The 19,677-nt window shown below is 39.8% G+C and overlaps 1 protein-coding gene across 5 annotated transcripts in view; it reads left to right on the top strand.

The window, feature by feature from the left end:
- Positions 1-442: 442 nt before the first annotated feature.
- Positions 443-19,677, top strand: part of INIP (INTS3 and NABP interacting protein) — a 33,553-nt gene continuing 14,318 nt past the window's right edge. The window contains exons 1-3 of one of the 5 annotated variants that reach the window (XM_054259003.2): positions 443-573; positions 1,670-1,750; positions 3,198-3,295. Coding sequence is in view for 3 of the 5 variants with exons in the window: in XM_017975586.4 (XP_017831075.1) it covers positions 1,726-1,750 (25 nt within the window). In the remaining 2 variants the exon portion in view is untranslated. Of the gene's footprint in view, positions 574-1,102; positions 1,271-1,669; positions 1,751-3,197; positions 3,296-19,677 lie in introns of those variants that run through there. The other 4 variants (XM_017975586.4, XM_017975581.4, XM_078374467.1 and 1 more) reach the window with 4 other exon arrangements.

Below are 19,677 nucleotides of genomic sequence, written 5' to 3'. Positions count from 1 at the left end.
AAACTGTAGACAAAAATATTCCTCTGTGTGTGTGTGTGTGTGTGTGTGTGCAGATGCGAAATCCGAGATGGTTGTTAAACCTCGAGAGCGACCCTAGCCTCTGGACTCTCTTCTCCGAGGCCGAGGTGGACTCACACCGTCGCCAATCGGCCAGGCAGTGGCAACGCAGAAAAAGGCAGCTTTGGTGCTAGGGACCCAGGTATTCTCTGTCCCGCCCCTGCCTAGAAGCCCCGCCCCTACCCCGCCCCGGACCACGCCCCACACTAGTCCCGCCCCCAAAAGTACCGGTTGCATCTCCCGTGAGCCTCTTCGACTGTCATTCTTTGGGAAAAAAAAGTGACGTCTACATTGAGGTGGCAGCTAAAATGCGAATCACGACGGGCGGTGGCCGTTGGGTCCCGGCGGGAGGCGGGGTTTCCGCTCCCTGGGGCGCACGTCAGTCAGGAGGCGGAAGCGCAGCGGGGGCGGGAAGGTTGTAGTGCTGCGAGTTGAGCTCCTTTTGCCTAAGTGGTCGCGCCCCCTTTAAGAGCAGCTATTGGAAGTCGAGGCGGTCCCGGCGTCCTAGCGTCCCAGGTAAGTACGGCAGCCTGGCGGCACCGGAGAATAGAAAAGTGTGGCCCCGGTGCAGACCTGTCGCCGCTGTCTTTGTTGCTACAGGCAGCGGCCTCCCCTCCGACCTTGCCACCCAGCATTTCTCGCTCTTACTTGCTTCCTTCGTCTCGTCACAGCCTAGGCTCAGCCGGCCTTGCACGCCCGCGGGCAGGGACCTTTCTGGCACGCCTGTCTAGCCCTGTCACAAGATGGCCCTATTGTCCTCCCGTCCTAACCCGGCATTGCTCGCTGTGTGCTTCAGCCGTAGGAGACATCTAACGATTCATTTATTAAAAACCGGTGTCTGTTTTCTATCCCTTGTGTCTTTCCCGGGCTCTCTAGACTAAGGCATCACTCTTTGCTCCCAATGGAATCGATCATTTGCCTCCAGCTCTGTGCCCACCTTTTAAAGAGAGCGTTTGTTTAAGCTTTTTAAAAAATTATTATTAATAGTATGGATGGTTGAATAAGACTTTATTTTTCCATCGGGTTTTATGTTCCTTGAGAGCAGGAGAGGGTCTTGCTCATCTTGGATCTCCCCAGGATTTAGTACGAAAGCACGAAGTTTGGAAACCGGCAACCCAAAGACCCTGGGGATGGTCTCCTCATCTATAAAATGGTGATAAATAAATTAAGGAACTAATTTCGAGCATCTTACACAGTGTATGGTGCAGAGCAGGTACAGTACTCCTTTTCTTTTTTTAGCTTTCAGTGTACACAGTAGTTGCTGGGTATGTGTTTTAGACGAATGGAGAGGCCCCATAGATGAATGATTTTTCTTCCTAGCACCACGATTGTATTGACTCTATCAATTGGTTGATATATTTGGTAAATACAACCCAATAATGTTTATTAAAGACAGTAATGCTAAATGGTATGAACATCTGCAAGAATAAACAATGCAGTATTAAATGCTTGAGGCACTAGCAGAGTTTAAATTTGTGATTTCAGTCCGTGTACATTTCAAATGTATCTTTCTGATGAGATTACAACATTGCATTGTAACAAGGCTAGCTGTTCCTTTTAGTCTGTGATTAAAATATGGTACATTGTATATGTGTGTACACATATTTTACAGATGATTGTGAAGTGCTGACCAACTGCCACTGGACATAATTGAAACAAAATAGGAAAATGGCAGCAAACTCTTCAGGACAAGGTAATAAGTGGGAATTTCTTTCATTACTAGGAACATCCCCCGGCCCCACCCCACCCCATAGTAAATGTATTTGAATAAGATAAAATTTAGCATAGGGTAGTTACTGTAGCCAGAATTTAAAAAATGAATAGCAGGGGAGCAGTGGCTCACACCTGTGTTCTCAGTACTTTGGGAGGCTGAGGCGGGTGGATTGCTTGTGATCAGAAGTTTGAGACCAGCCTGACCAACATGGTGAAACCCTGTTTCTAGTAAAATATAAAAATTAGCTGGGCATGGTCATGGGTGCCTGTAATCCCAGACTACTAGGGAGGCTAAGGCAGGAGAATTTCTTGAACCCAGGAGGCGGAGGTTGCAGTGAGGTGAGATTGCACCACTGCGTTCCAGCCTGGGCAACCGAGTGAGACTCCATCTCAGAAAAAAAAAAGAATAGCAAAGTAAAACTCTAAATTTGAAATACACTTACGTGCTGAATAATGTTTACATCAATGACAGACTGCTTATAGGATGGTGGTCCCATAAGATTATAATGGAGCTGAAAAATTTTGATCACCTAGTGACATCTTGATAATCCTGACCCTCAAAAAATTTTAAGAAAAAAAAAAAACATATAAAATAAGGCTATAAAGAAAATACTTTTTTTTTTTTTTTTTTGTAGAGACAGATTCTCACTCTGTTTTCTAGGCTAGAGTGCAATGGTGCGATCTTGGCTCATTGCAACCTCTGCCTCCTGGGTTCAAGCAATTCTCCTGCCTCAGCCTCCAGAGTAGCTGGGACCACAGGTGCATGCGCCACACCCGGCTAATTTCTTTTGTATTTTAGTAGAGACTGGGTTTCACTGTGTTGCCCAAGCTGGCCTTGAACTTCTGAGCTCAGGCAATTGCCCCGCCTTGGCCACCCAAAGTGCTAGGATTACAGGCGTGATCCACCCACCCAACCAAGAAAATACTTTTTTACAGCTGTACAGTGTTTTGTGTTTTAAGCTAAGTATTATTACAAAAGTAAAAAAGTTAAAATGTAAAAGTTTATCAAATAAAGTTACAGTAAGCTAAGGTTAATGTATTATTGAAGAAAGAAAAATTTAATAAATTTAGTGGAGCCTAAGTGTAAAGTGTTTATAAGTATACAGTACTGTACGGTAATGTCCTAGATTTTCACATTCACTCCCCACTCATTCACTGACTCACCCAGAGGGACTTAAGTCCTGAAAGTTTCATGCATGGTAAATGCCCTATACAGGTATACCTTTGCTTTTAAACTGTATGTGTGTAAACTGAACATCCCAATTGGCTTTGTGATTCTAGAATCAGGTAACACTTCATTTTATAAAATAGAATACGTGTTCCCTAAACCATACACACACACACACATATACACACGCACGCACATATATATATATATATATATATTTTTTTTTTTTTTTAACGGAGTTTTCGCTCTTGTTGCCCAGGCTGGAGTGCAATGGCGTGATCTCAGCTCACTGCAACCTCTGCATCCCGGGTTCAAGCGATTCTCCTGCCTCAGCCTCCCAAGTAGCTGGGATTACAGGCATGTACCACCACACCCAGCTAATTATGTATTTTTAGTAAAGATGGGGTTTCTCCATGTTGGTCAGGCTGATCTCGAACTCCTGACCTCAGGTGATCTGCCTGTCTCGGCCTCCCAAAGTGCTGGGAATAAAGGCGTGAGCCACCATGCCCTGCCTGAATCTGCATTTTACATGTGAAAGGAGGGGGTAGAGGAATAGTTAATTATGCATATTTTAACCATATTTTACTGTACCTTTTTGATGTTTAGGTACACAAATATTTAGCATTGTATTATAGTTGCCTACACTATTCAGTACAATAACATGCTGTACACGTGTGTAGCCTTGGAACAATAGACTGTACTGTACAGCCTAGGTGTGCAGTAGGCTAAACCACCTGGGTTTGTGTAAGTATACTCTGATGTTTGCACAACACAAAATCACCTAACAATGAATTTATCAGAATGTATCCCTGTTGTTAAGCAACATATGATGGTAGGTCTGACATTGGATCAGATATACAATATCCTTTATTTTAATCTCTGTTAAGATTATTTATGTTGAAATTGTGTTCACATTATTCACCTTATGGCCTCTTCTGACATCTATATTCTCTTGTTCTTTTACTTGAAATCAGAACCATTTTTAAAGAAGTTTTATTGTCATCATGCATTATCCATGCCTTTATCTTCATTGCTGTAAAAACTATTGTACACATTTCACCTGTGTTAAGATATCTCCAAAACAAATCAAGTTAGACACATTTCCTACTCTTAAGGAGTTTTCATTTTTAAAATGTTTATAAAAGTAAAAATTACTCTCTATAAAGTATTGAATCACACTTGGCCAGTAGTTTCCTGCTTAACTACTTGAAGCAAGCCTCTATTGCCATTCTGTATCAAGTCTGAAGTTCTGTTTGACTCTATGTATGTTTGACCTATCTTCATATTTTTAATTACTCATTAAAAAAAATTTTTTTTTAATCTTAAACATATGGACTCTTAAAGTGTATATTCATTTGGTCCAGCTTCTTTCTTTCTTTTTTTTTTTTTTTTTTTGAGATGGAGTTTCGCTCTTGTTGCCCAGGCTGGAGTACAATGGCACGATCTTGGCTCACTGCAACTTCTGCCTCCCAGGTTCAAGCTATTCTCCTGCCTCAGCCTCCCGAGTAGCTGGGATTGCAGGCATGTGCCACCCTGCCTGGCTAATTTTGTATTTTTAGTAGAGATGGAGTTTCTCCATGTTGGTCAGGCTGGTTTCAAACTCCCAACCTCAGGTGATCCTCCTGTCTCAGCCTCCCAAAGTGCTGGGATTACAGGTGTGAGCCACCACGCCTGGCCAGTCTAGCTTCTTTCATTCACCATATTGTCTGAGATTCATCCATATTGTACATGGATCAATAGTTCATTCCTTTTTATTGTGCAGTAGTAGTAGTATTCCACTGTATGACTATAAGTCTTTTTTGAGGTACTTTTTTTTTTTTGGAGAGTTTTGCCCTCATTGCCCACGCTGGAGTGCAATGGCATGGTCTCGGCTCACTGCAACCTCCATCTCCTGGGTTCAAGTGATTCTCTTGCCTCAGCCTCCCGAGTAGCTGGGATTACAGGTGTGTGCCACCACCCCTAGCTAATTTTTTGCATTTTTAGTAGAAACGGGGTTTCACCATGTTAGCCAGGCTGGTCTTGAACTCCTGACCTCAGGTGATCCATGATTTGCCTACCTTGGCCTCCCAAAGTGCTGAGGTTACAGGTGTGAGCCACTGCACCTGGGCGCAGATACTTTTTTTAAAGAGACAGGGTCTTGTTCTGTTGCCCAGGCTGGAGCTCTGAGGTGGATGATAGCTCCCTGCAGCCTCAAACGCCTGGGCTCAAGCAATCCTCCTGCCTCTACCTTTCAAAGTCCTGGGACTGCACACATGTATCACCATGCCTGGCTATTTTTTTTTTTTTTTTTTTTGTAGAGAGAGGGTCTTGCTTTGTTGTTTGTGCTGGTCTTGAACTCCTGGCCTCAAGCATTCCTCCCACCTCGGCCTCCCAAAATGTTGGGATTACAAGCATGAGCCACTATGCTGGGCCAGTTGTGCCATTTTGTTATTTTAGTATATGTGCTGCCAAAGTGAGCTCTGGTTGTACTGTTTTATTCTCTCCAGCTATATGTGAACATCTGGTTGGTTCACATTTACTGTTGTCAGTCTTTAATTTAGCCATTCTAGAATGTATGAAGTGACATCTCATTGTAGTATTAAAATGCATTTCCTTGATGACAAATGCTGAGCCCTTTCTTTGTACTTATTGGCCAATGTAAATCTTAATTTATGAAGTGTTTGTTCAAATCTTTTACTCATTTTTTTTTTTAAATCGGGTTGTTTCTTTTGATTAGCAAGTTGTTTCGTTTTCACTTTTCAGTCTGGATACAAGTCCTTTGTTGGATATGTTTTGTAAATATTTCCTCCCAGTCTCACTTGCCTTTTCGTTTTCTTAATGGTGTTTTTTTTTTTAATCCTATATATAATGTATTATTTTTCTCTGGCTACTTTTAAGATTTTCTCTTTGTATGCCAGTGGTCTGACTATGGTATGCCTAGAGGTAGTTTTTCTTGTTTGGGGTTTGTTGAGCTTTTTGGATCTATAGGTTGATGTCTTTCACTAAATTTGGGATGTTTTCATCCGTTATTCAAATACTCCAAGGCTTTGCTTATTTTTCCACAATACTTTTTTCTCTGTTTTTCAGATTGGATAATTTCTAATGCTCTAACTTGAATAACTGTTCTGCCATCTTCAATCTGCTATTAATTCAATCCAGTGAACATTTTGTTTCAATTTACTTTTTAGCTGTAGAATTTCCATTTTTTTCCCCATCATTCATATTTCTTAGCTAAAACACCCCTTTTATTTATTAGGTGTCTTTCTTCCCTTAAGTCCTTGAACATATTTATAATGGCTGATTTTAGATTCTTGACTGCTAATTATATCATTGGGGTCATCTTGGAGTTGACAGCATTTTGGTGCATATGTGTCATGTTTTCCTTTTTCTTCCTATAAGTCGTGATTTGTTATTGGGTACTGGACATTGTGGAAACTCTGGATTCTGTTATATTCTTCTGAAATGTGATTTTTGTTCTAGCAGACAGCTTGGCTCAACTCACACTGGACTCCACACTCTTATCTCTCTTGTGTTGGGCAGCAGCTGAAATCCTGCAGTGTTTTTCAGCTTCCACCTGCTTGCTCTATTGATGGACTGCCTGGGATCTCCTCTGTGTATGTGTAGTTCAGCAGTGAGAGAAAACTTTGTGTGGATTTTATATGCATGAATTGAGCTATATTCCTTCTGCCTTTCCCTCGAGCCTTGCTCCTGATTTTTTGGCTACTCTGTCATCCCTAAACTTGAGTTGTCCTCTGAAACCTCAAGCTAGTAAGGTGACACCAACCAAGCTGTTAGTGGATTGGGGAATGCTTCAGGCAAAAGGCCACACGTTCCCAAATCTCACCAGTTGCAGTTTCTGCCTGATTTCGGTCAGACTCCAGTGCCTTTAAATAGTGAATTTTTAATATTTTATTATTATATTTGTGGCAGGATTAGACCAACCAGACTACCATGCCAGTACTGGAAGTTGAAAGCTTGCTGATTCTGCTTTAGTTTATTAGTTACATTTAGGACAAACTAAAGGTTACATGAGTTTTGTAGAATTATAGTACTGTAAAAAGCAAGTTGTGGTAACAGTTTTACCAGCTGTAACCAGTTAATACCATTCTCTTCTTCTCTCAAATAGCCACGTGTGATAATGTGCGCTCTGTGGACTAATCATAGGTCAACATTCCCTGTGGCTGTTGACCTCTTTCTTTTTCACTAAATTTGGGATGTTTTCATCCATTATTCAAATACTCCAAGGCTTTGCTTATTTTTCCACAATACTTTTTTTCTCTGTTTTTCAGATTGGATAAGGGCCAGTAAGGCCAAATAAATTATAAGGGCCCATATTAAAAATAACTTAATTTGAGCAAAAATGAAAACTAAGAGAAGTCTATTTTGGAAAGATAATATGCTGCTAAAAACCCCACAGTGCACTCCACATGGAAATAAATTTTAAATTATCCAACTATTAGCGCAAATAATTAAGACTTACAATATGCTGGTTACTCTTTTTTTTTTTTTTGTAGTTGTAGTAAAAACACAATCATTTTTAGTATTGCCTTTGATTGACCCATAGTCAGATCCACTATGAAACATCCCCTAATCTGAATAGAAATGAATGGAGATTAGCCCTTTGGCTTCTGTTGCTCTTTTGTCAGGGATTTTGTTGGTGTCTGGAACTGCTGCTACTAGAAACCAGCAGAGGGAGTCCACGTCATGTTCTAGAGACTCCCAGACGCCAGTGAAATTTTTAAATTCTTTTTTATTCAGATCTATTGTATTTCTCTCTTTCTGTTTTTAATTTAATTGTGTTTTTGTTTCTGTTTTTTTGAAGAGACAGGGTCTTGCTCTGCTGCCCATGCTGGAGTACAGTGGTATTGTAGCTCCCTGTAGCCTCCAACTCCTGAGCTCAGCATCCCAAGTAGCTAAGAATAGACTCATGCTACCATGCCTGGCTAATTTTTTCTTTTTTCCTGTAGAAATAGGGTCTTGCTTCAACTTCTATTGTAATTAAAAAGAAAAAAAGGAACAAACAAACAAAAAAGAAACAGGGTCTCGCTTTATTGCCCGGGCTGGACTTGAACTCCTGTCCTCAGGCAGTTCTCCCACCTTGGCTTCCCAAAGCATTGGAATTACAAGTGTAAGCCACCATGCCTGGCTGTATTTTACTTTCTGTATTTAATCATTTTTGTACTATTCATGTGTATAAGAATTGCTTAATATGGAGATTAATGCCAAGGGCCTTAATTATCTTAAAATGATAACTAAAAGAACCATGAATTTAAAAAAAACTGCCAGGCACAGTGGCTCATGCCTGTAATCCCAGCATTTAGGAGGCCGAGGTGGGTGTACCACAAGGTCAGGAGTTCAAGACCCAGCCAGGCCAACGTGGTGAAACCTCATCTCTACTAAAAATATAAAAATTAGCTGGGCATGGTGGCACGTGCCTGTATTTCCAGCTACTTGGGAGGCTGAGGCAGGAGAGTTGCTTGAACCAGGACCTGGGAGGCAGAGGTTGCAGTGAGCAGAGATCGCGCCACTGCACTCCAGCCTGGGCTATAGAGTGAGACTCTGTATGAAAAAAAAATCTTCATCTGTTATAATTTATTAACATAAATAAATAGATTTTTAATCTATTATGTCTGGTGTAGGACAAGGTACCAAAAGCAGCACAGAATCTTTCTTTACTGGGAAATGTCAAGGTCCTATGTTCATCTATTGGCATTGGATTGGCTCAGTCTTATTTCAGAGAGACCTGGTGAAATACAGAGTAAGGAACATGAATTCTTTTGTTTAATTTTTTTCAATTTTATAGATATCTGAAAACGCTTATAGTAGTAACCATAAGATCTGCAGATCTGGTAGTAGGAACTGTTGATTTGGGGCCAGTCCAGGTGCTCTCAGCAGCGATTTCAGCATGCTGCATAGGAACAGAATGTCAAGGCTCCTGGGAGGTGTCTTGTTTGACCTCAGACCCAATACAAGTCTTCACTTAAACCATGTATGGTTCAGAAGGAAAGTAAGTTTTTCCTTCAGGTTTATACTAAAGTATGCTCCCTCTCAATTAAGAGTTTGTTCCAGTGATGCATAAAAAGCATCTGAAAATTCTTGTATTTGTACCTTTTTAAAGATGAGAGCACAGAGGCAAAGACACAATTTGGAGTAGGTTTCTAAAGGCTACATTTCTTTTTGCTATAGCAAAGGGAATAAATTAGATTTCTGATGCTAGGCTTGATCTGTAGGCTGCAGATTGAAATTGTAACTGGGAAGAATATCATGTAAAGCAACCTGAGATTTTTATGGGATCCCCACGGGGACTCCAACTGGCCTGAAATGTGAATGTAATTAGAAAGCTTCATGCTAACTAGTTGTGGCCTATCTAATGAAAAACTATTCACTGACAGAGAATTGTCAAATGTGGGATGCCAGGAGTCTAGTGATGTTAACCTAATGACTAGGGAGAAAGAGAATGCTAGATAATAATAAGAATAATAGCTTGTATTTATTAAACAACTACCATGTGGCAGGCAATGTTCTACGTTTTTACTTATTTTTCTGTATTTCCTGTAACCACCCTTCAAAGCTGCTACTGGTATCCCCATTGGTTCTGAGGCATGGTGAGGTAATTTTCCCAATATTCAATAGTAAGTAGTAGTGCTGAGATGAGAACCCAAGTTGATTCCATGTCCAAGTTCTTTGTTCATTCTGTTTTCCCATACTGCCCTTCAGTGGGGGGAATTACAGCATACTGATGATAGCATCTGATAGGAAACCATTGGGAGCTGAGACAAAGGGCAAAAGACGGCTTCTTAATCTTTATTGGGATTAATCTAATCTTCTCCATTGATTATTAAGCAGAAAATCCTTTAAATGAAAAGGGCCTGTGAGTCTACATGTCAGGAAAAAAAGAAAAATGAGTGGGGAAGAAAGGTTGATTCAAGCAGAAGATACATCATTGTCTCAGAAACCTCAATGTACAGGAAAAGTGGCAGTAGTTTAAGAGGAGTGAGTTTTTGGGTTTGGGTGAAAGAGAACATGAACACAGAGAGATCGCCTGAGCAGACATTATGGCTCAATTCCTTTTCTTTGTTACATACTTTTGGTAAACTCTGAAAGGTTGCTAATGATTAATTTTTTTTTTTTTTTTGAGACGGAGTCTTGCTCTATCGCCAAGCTGGAGTGCAGTGGTGCAATCTCGGCTCACTGCAACCTCCGCCTCCTGGATTCAAGCAATTCTTCCACCTCAGCTTCCCGAGTAGCTGGGACCACAGGCACATGCCACCATGCCTGGTTATTTTTTGTATTTTTAGTAGAGACGGGGTTTCACCACCAGATGGTCTTGATCTCTTGACCTTGTGATCCGCCCGCCTCTGCCTCCCAAAGTGCTGGGATTACAGGTGTGAGCCACCGCGCCCGGCCATGATTAATTTCTTAATCTTGCAAGATATAGGAGACATTTGTCATTAACTAGATTTAGGACAGAGCAAGAAAATGGATTCTTTCCTAGAGTCTGCAGAAAGAAATGCAGCAAAGGCAGGGTGTAGTGGCTCACACCTGTAATCCCAACACTTTGGGAAAAAGCCAAGGTGGGAGAATTGCTTGAGTCCAGGAGTTTGAGACCAGCCTGGGCAATATGGTGAGACCCTGTCTCTTTAAAAAAAAAAAAATTAATAAGGCCAGGTGCAGTGACTGGTGCCTGTAATCTCAGAACTTTGGGAGGCTGAGACAGGCGGATCATGAGGTCAAGAGATTGAGACCATCCTGGCTAACATAGTTAAACCCTGTTTCTACTAAAAATATGAAATTAGTTGGGTGTAGTGGTATGCACCTGTAGTCCCAGCTACTCAGGATGCTGAGGCAGGGGAATTGCTTGAACCCCAGGGGGGCAGAAGTTGTAGATGGCACCACTGCACTCCAGCCTGGTGACAGAGCAAGACTTGGTCTAAAAAAAAAAGTAATAAAAAAATTAGCTGGACATGGTGGCACACACCTGTAGTCTCAGCTACTCGGGAGGCTGAGTTGGGAGGATCGCTTGAGCCTGGGAGGTTGAGGCTGCTGTGAGTGAGCCCTGATCATACCACTGCACTCTAGCCTGGACAACAGAGTAAGACCTTGTCTCAATCAGTCAACCAATCAATAAAGTCCTGCCAACACCTTGATTTTAGCCCAGTGAGACCTCTGACCTACAGATCCGTAAGACAATATATTTGTGTTGTTTTAAGCCACAAATTTGGGTAATTTTTTAAAAAACCTAGAAAACCAATACATATCTAACTGTAAGAACCAAAAAAATCTAGGAACTATCCATGACACCTTCTTCCTCATTCCTTCATATTCAATCCATCACTCTCCTCTTGATTTAACTTCCTAAATAGCTATTGGATCTGTGTATCTCTCTGTTTCCATCCACTAATAATTTTATCTCTAGCTCTTTCTACTAAGATAATTTCCTATTTTCTCTTGTGTATTCTCAGTATTGCAGTTAGAGTGATCTTTTTAAAGGGGGAGAGGTTATTTTGTTCCTCACCCCTACTTTTATGCCTTCAATTTCAGTTCAAGCATTACTTCCTTTGAAAGCCTTCTCTGACACTGCTCCCCTCACCTTCACTCTAGGTCCAGTTTATTTAGCACTCATTCCTACAATAATGATTGTTATAAATGCTCATTGAATGGTTTCCTTATTTCAGACTAATGTTAGATTTTAATGACACATTCATTCATGTGATTATTTGATTGATCTCTATTTTCACTGGACAGTTTGAAAACCATGAGAGCTAGAATCATGTCAAGTTTCGGCTTATTATTGCATCCTTACAGCCTAACTTTGTGCCTGTATGTGATGAATGTGCAATAAATACTTGTTGAATCAATAAATAACTGAAAACATGATAAACTGCTAGTGCCACAGTCACATTCCCCTAATCCTAAAAATAGGTGTCTCAAGTACAATACTTTAATGTTCTATAGAGTTGTAAAGAGTATGTAGCTTGTTAGGATGACTACTCAACAGGATTCAAGTAATATTTTAAAGTATCTTTTAAAAATTATTGTTATGAAAGTGTAGTAATTGTCCATAGCTGTATAATCAAAATAATTTTCACTTTTAGCTTTAGGTTTTTTTTTTACAATAAGAATTTCAGTCATTAAGTGTGATAGAGCTGTTAAAGGAAAGTGAGTATCAGCTCTTAGATTTTAAATGCAATCTGATGTAATGCTAGTTACTTGAGAATGTTTTTAGTGACAAGTGTGTGTGTTGGGGGGGAAGATATGTGTGGGAGTCAAAATGTTTCTATGAATGAGAAAATGAGAACATCTGTGATTGTGAATGGAGACAGTGTTATAGTTCCAAAACTAGAAATGTTTTTTTAAAACAAAAACCACGCAGCAGAGCAGGACCCTGTCTCTTTAAAAAAAGAAGTTTGAAACAGATTTTTTTTTTTAATGTTAGCTATAAAGGGATATTAAATAATTTCAGCCAATTTTTTAGAAACATGGCTTGGTTAAAGAAAAATAAAGAAATGGTTTCAGCTAGGTTTGGTGGTTCACACCTGTAATCCTGGTACTTTGGGAAGCTGAAGTGGAAGGATCACTTGAGGCCATCAAGACCAGCCTGGGCAACACAGCAAGTATCCTGTCTTGGTACTATTTTTAAAAATTAGAGTAATAGTTCTTGCCGTGCATGAGATAATATATTAAACATCTTTGTACTTCTGAGACTGAAAAGAGATACATAAATTATATCAGGAGACTATGTAGGTTAAAAAAAAAACCCTCATGTAGTGCATATAACATTGTTAAAAGTTATATGTTGATGTCCTAGTTAGAGTAAGTTTATTTGAACCCTGAAATTAAGAGAATCTTACCAAAGAAAATTATGGGCTGGGTGTGGTAGTTTATGCCTTTGATCTCACTACTTTGGGAGTCTGAGGCAGGAGGATTGCTTGAGGCCAAGTGTTTAAGATGAGCCTGGTCAACCTAGGCCCTGTCTCTACAAAAAACTGAAAAAATATTAGCCAGGTGTTGTGGTGCCCACCTATAGTCTTAGCTACTTTGGAAGCTGAGGCAGGAGGATCTCTTGAGCCTAGGAATTTGCGGCTTTAGTGAGCTCTATTTTTAGTTTTTTGAGGAATCTCCAAACTGTTCTCCATAGTGGTTGTACTCATTTACATTCCCACTAACAGTGTACAAGGGTTCCCTTTTCTGCACATCCTTGCCAGTGTTTGTTACTGTCTGACATTTGGATAAAAGCCATTTTAACTGGGGTGAGATGATATTTCACTGTAGTTTTGATTTGCATTTCTCTGATGATCAGTGACATTGATCTCACTGCCTGTCTCCAATCCTGGATTAACGTTTCTGATCTCACTGCCTGTCTCAAATCCTGGATTAACGTTTCCTTGCGGCAGGTCTCTTCTACCCTGTAATCTATTCTCTGTTACCACCAGAGGGTGTTCGAAACCATGCCAAGATTGATCTGTGCCTTGTCCCTTTCTAAACATTCTCAGTAGCTCCCCATTGCCTATTTGATGAAACTAAAAATCTATAGTCCCTAAATATCTGGCTCCTTCTTAACCTTCGCAGCCGCTTCTTTTCAGTGCATTTTCCACACATAATTTCTACTAGAGTCACTTGTATTTATTTGCCAATCCCCAAGCATTCCATCCAACTTCATTCTTTAATGTCTGAGATTTGGGGCATGGAGAAAAATACTTGTCACTCCTCATAATTTAATACTTGGTTTAATAAACCTCCTTATCTAACATATGAAAGTTCTAAAATAAAAAATTTTCAACATTTAGGCTGGGTGTGGTGGCTCATGCATGTAATCCCAGCACTTTGGGAGACCGAGGTGGGAGAATCACTTGAGCCTAGGAGTTTGAGACCAGCATGGGTAACATAGGGGGACACCATTCAGGTGTGGTGGCACATCCCTGTGGTTCCACCTAATTGGGAGGCTGAGGCAGGAGGATGCCTTGAGCTAGGGAGGTCAAGGCTATAGTGAGCCTTGATCACGCCACTTGCATTCCAGCCTGGGCAAAAGAGCGAGAACTTATCTCAAAAAACAATTTTTTGAAAAACATTTAGACATTGTTTATAAACTTATTTAGTTAAATGATGTTACAATTATAATTAATTATAGTGTCTGTTAAACTTCACTTTATATAGTGGTCAAAAATTTACTTAAATGTATTTTAAAATATTAACCTGTTGGTTTATTCATTCTATACTTTTTTTTTTGAGACAGGGTCTCACTCTGTTGCCCAGGGTGGCCAGGGTGGAATGCAGTGGCACAATTATGGCTCACTGCAGCTTTGACCTCCAAGTTTCAAGCCATCCTCCTGCCTAAGCCTCCTGAGTAGCTAGGACCACAAGTGTGCACCACCACACCCAGCTAATTTTTCTTATTTTTAGTAGAAACAAGGTCTCACTATGTTTCCCAGGCTGGTCTTCAATTCCTGGGCTCAAGTGAACCTCCTGCCTTGGCCTCTCAGAGTGCTGAGATTACAGGTGTGAACCAGTGCACTCGGCTGATATACTTGTATTTTTATATTTCCCTAGAGTTTCCTTCCAGATTTCTCTTTCTATACTTTTCCAGAATTATAGTAATTTTTCTATACCTTCCTAGGTTACAGTAATCTTACTGCTACCAAAACAAAGCAAAATTTCAGATTGAGAGTTCAGAGTTGTTGATGGATTTGATTCTTAATTAAAACCAAGGTTTGGTTATGTCTTAAGCTTACCCAAAGGCCATGTTGATGGGCAACCTAAAGTTGTATGGGTGTGCATCAGTTCCCTTCTATAATTGAACATTACCTGCTCAGGAGAATTTTTAAGTTCATGCCTTTCTCATAGACTGTTAGTTTCTTGCAGCTTGGAGTTATTCTATGAATTGAAATATTCTTTATTTTTTGTGTGTGTGATCAGTGTTTCATAGCTCAGTGTTCTGTTGTCACTATAACTTGCCCTTTTCTGGTAGCAGTAGTGCCAGGAATTATTGATGTCTCCTCTCCTGAGCGATCAGGGATCAGGTCTGTACTGTGAGCTCTCTAGGGTATTTGACTAATTCACCCTTTTAGAACTCATAATGTCTACTGGGTCATTGTGTGTGACCATAGGCACTCATCAGCCACTGCATCTCCTTTAAACAGCTGTGTGTGTTAGGGCCTGTGCGGATCTGAATTTCTTGTTGTTGGTGCATGACCTGCTTTTTTTGGAACTGTTTGGCTTAGTCACACACAATTCCTTTTATCTATCCCACCCTCCTTGTATTGAAACAAAAAAGTACACAGCTATATTTCATAAATAGACATATACTTAACAGTAGAAACAAAGCACCTAAGTGTTAACACCAACCTAGTTATTAATATCATAAGACCTTAGATACCCTATTATTTCCACGCTTCTTTATAACTATCTCTTTATGTGTGTTAGCATTCCCTTTTGCATCTCATTATGAATTCATGGCTTATCACAGACTTAATTTATTCCATTTAACTGTAATTATTATTCTCTTTTTAATGTTCAAATGTGACAGCCTGGCTAACCTCAAACTGGCTTCTTTGTCCTTTTAGCACTTAACTTTGGACCTTTTTAAAAAAATTATCCTTGGCTGGGCACAGTGGCTCATGCCTATAATCCCAGCATTTGGGAGGCTGAGGTGGAAGGATTGTTTGAGACCAGGAGTTCAGTATCAGTCTGGACAACATAGACCTTGTCTCAACAACAACAACAAAAATTTAGTTAGGAGCATGAGTAGTGTTATATACAGGTAGTCCTAACTAGTTGGGAGGCTGAGGTGGGAAGATGGGTTGAGGCCAGGAGTTTGAGGCTGCAATGAGCCATAATCCCACCACTGCACTCCAGCTCTGAGTGACAGAGCAAAACCTCGTCGCTAAAAACAAAAAATAAATGGATAAATAAAAATTTTAAAGTCTTTTTGCTTTCTGACAAGATAGCCCAATCCCATTTTGATATTTTTTTGTTGCAGTAAGACATGGAACTAGTACTCTCCCTAAAACTCTCTTTTTGTTTTTTGGTTTTTGTTGTTATTGTTTTGTTTTGTTTTTAAATACACAGGGTCTCATTGTGTTGCCCAGGCTGGTCTCAAAATCCTAGCCTCAAAGGATCCTCAGACTCTGGTCTCCCAAAGTGCTGGGATTACAGGTGTAAGCCACCATGCCTGGCCTCTGGTTCCTTCTTAATGGAGAATAGTATTAGAGACCAACATCTGTTCCAATGGAGTTGCAGATAAGGAGGGAGGCATTTTTGCTGGCCGTTGTAGAGACAGAGCAGGAGAACATGTTTCTTTTAGGGCATATGTTAGTAATGGCAGTCCAATTTAACATTACTTAATCTTTTTCTATCTTATCATTTTTCTTTATTATATGGTTGCATTGACCATGAACACTATTATATTGCATATGTCTTTCTGTATGAAGATCCCTCTGCCAGGAATGCTTCCTCTCACCTCTTTTGACTACTTGGCAAGAACTTTGCCAAGTAAAATGAGAGGAGGAGGGGGTAGAATGAAATTCATTTAAAGCTCAACCTAGTTCAGAAATGTTAAACAAAACCAGAGCAATTGCATATTCTTCTGATATCTCACAGTATTTTTATTGAATTCATTTTTTTCCACTAAAAAAATAATACAAACAATGTTGAATTCAGCTATCCTGTCAGCATGGTGTTATATTTGAAAATCATTTGCAAATTATATTTACATCATGCTCTTAACATGTATAAATTTTTCATCCTGGGACAGTGGCTCATGCCTGTAATCCCAGCACTTTGGGAGGCCTGGGCAGATCCTTGAGGCTAGGAGTTCGAGACTAGCCTGGCTAACATAGTGAGACCCTGTCTTTACAAAAACAAACAAATAATCAAACAAAAAACAAAGAAATTAGCTGGGTGCAGTGGCATTCTCCTATACTCCTAGCCACTTGGGAGGCTGAAGTGGGAGGATTGCTTGAGCCCAGGAGTTCAAGGCTGCAGTGAGCTATGGTGGTGCCACTGCACTCCAGCCTGGGTGATGGAGCAAGACCCTTTCTCTAAAACCAACTAAATGGATAAATACTTTTTTAGTACTTCTAAAAATTATTTTTCAGATTCATAGTATAAGTTTTAAAGTGTTTTTAAAATTCTCACATTATCTGGAACATGAGCTTTTTGTACAACTTATTGTCCCTTTCCCATGCCGCTCTCACTCTTATGTGCTTTGAAAACAAAAACATTTTTCTGAGATTGTAATTTTCAATGTTACTAATCAGACTGCAGACTTTAAAAAATAATTTATATGTTTATATATGTTGAAGGGCATTGAAAAACTCAGTTGTGCTCCTATTGATATGAGCATTATCAATCAGATTATCTTTATATAGGCTTTTTATTGCTTTTTCATTGTTGGCTGTACTTCATATAATTTTTATGTATGTATAATTACTGACACTGACCCCCGAAATTTCTTTTTTTTTTTTGAGATGAGTTTCACTCTTTCTGCCCAGGCTGGAGTGCAATGGCGCCATCTTGGCTCACTGAAAACTCCGCCTTCCAGGTTCAAGTGATTCTCCTGCCTCAGCCTCCTGAGTAGCTGGAATTACAGGCACTTGCCACCATTCCCAGCTAATTTTTTTGTATTTTTAGTAGATACAGGGTGTCACTATGTTGGTCAGGCTATTTACAAACTCCTAATCTCAGCCTCCCAACTCCAAAATATTTTCGTGTGAACAAATTAATCTTGAGGGAAATTGATATTGCTGTATAACAGATCAGGGTTTTCCTGTGTGGCAGTTTATTTTGCTCATGACAAAATTTAGACATTATCAGTTTTAAAATTTGCTTTTCGAGAATTGTGTGTGTGTGTGTGTGTGTGTCTGTATGTATGTGTGTGTATATCTTTTTTGAGACAGTTTCACTCTGTTGCCCAGGCTGTAGTGCAGTGGCACAGTCCAGTCATGGCTAACTGCAGCCTTGAACTCCTAGGTTCAAGCAATCCTCCTGCCTCAGCCTCCCAAGTAGCTGGGACTATAGGTACACACTATCATGCCCTGTTAAATTAAAAAAAAATTTTTTTGGACAAGGTCTCGCTGTGTTGCTCAGGCTGATCTTGAACTCCTGGCCTCAGGTGATCCTCCAGCCTCAGTTTCCCAAAGCTCTAGGATTATAAATGTGAGCCACCATATTTGTGAGCTACTTGGCCCTATTTTATATTTATAGTATCTCTAAACAGCTAAACAGATGGAACCACATAATTATCTTCTAAGAATGCAGTAGCCTCTGCTGAGAAAAAACAAGTCTTGTCCTAGAGTTGGACATAAGCATGTACAATTGGTACATACAAATGAGACAGTACCAATTTCCCTTGGAAAACATTCTTCACTTTACAAAGAACTCACTTTTGGATTCCTCTAAATGACATATTGCAGTATACTTAAACAAGTCTTTCCATAATTATCTTACCTTGATTTGCATTATATAACTTTTAGGGAAACGTCTGTTGTATAAAATCAATAATACCTGTATTTTACACCTTTCCATTTGATTCACTGTAACGGCATGATTTGTTTGCTTATTTGGATGACAGGTTCACTATGAAGTAGTAAATAGAGCAATATATGAGAACAACATAACTCTCCTTAGTGGCTGCTTTTATTTTTATTTATTTATTTATTTATTGAGACAGAGTTTTGCTTTGTTGTCTAGGCTGGAGTGCAGTGGCACTTTCTCAGCTCACTGCAACCTCCACCTCCCAGTTCAAGCAATTCTTGTGCCTAAGCCTCCTGAGTAGCTGGGATTACAGGCGCCCACCATCACACTCAGCTGATTTTTTGTATTTTAGTAGAGATGGGGTTTCATCATGTTGTCCAGGCTTGTCTTGAACTTCTGAGCCCAGGCAGTCTGACTGTCCTGGCCTCCCAAAGTAGGATTACAGGCTTGAGCCACTGTGGCCGGCCAGTGGGCTGCTTTTGTAACTAGATTAATATATAGTTGACTAACAGTCAAAGGAAATTTTATAGGTATGTGTTTTCTTTTTTCTTTTTGAGAAGGGTCTCTCTCTTTCACCCAGGTTGGAATGCAGTGGTGTAAAAGATAGCTCTCTGCATAGCTCCCCACTCCTGGCCAGGAACTATAGTAATGTTAGTTTAGAGCCTCTAGTTACAGATTTTCACCTTTGATATCCGCGGTAACAGGGAGGTTACTATACCTACCTATGCTCTGATTGTCAAACATGCATGAAATTTTTTAAAGTGAGGCTCTTTCTTCTTGACCAAGCCAATCAAGACATACAAGTATGTAATTTTTAAAAAAGTTGATGAATCATATAAAATTGTTTTTGCAGGTAGAAAATCATCAAATATAGACAGTTTTAACTTAATACATAAAAATCTCTTATAGTAGTTTTGTTTATAAAATGTCTTTTATTATATAAACATGAGTTGAGACTTATGGTTTATAAGGGTCATTGTTATTAGAGAGAGGTCTCTGCATCTATAATGAGGTTTTTTACTAGTTGGAAGATACTTTATTATATAATTTGTTATATTATATAGTACGTAACCTGTAAGTCTCTTTTGGAGATTGCCCTGATAAAATGGGAGAGAAATTGTCATTCAGTTGCTTTGGTAGTGGTTGAAGAAAAGATCTAAAGTTGTGGTTTGTGAACTATACACCATGGCGTCCTAGGACCCCATGAAGAAATCCCAGAGGCCTTATGGAAAACTGTTTCCAAAGCAAACACAATACTGCCTATATTAGCTGGACACCACATGAAGGAG

Source organism: Callithrix jacchus, chromosome 1 (assembly GCF_049354715.1).
Source record: "Callithrix jacchus isolate 240 chromosome 1, calJac240_pri, whole genome shotgun sequence".
Classification (NCBI taxonomy): domain Eukaryota; kingdom Metazoa; phylum Chordata; class Mammalia; order Primates; family Cebidae; genus Callithrix; species Callithrix jacchus.
Note: the sequence above shows the minus strand (reverse complement) of the source record. Positions and strands in the feature narration are given on the sequence as shown.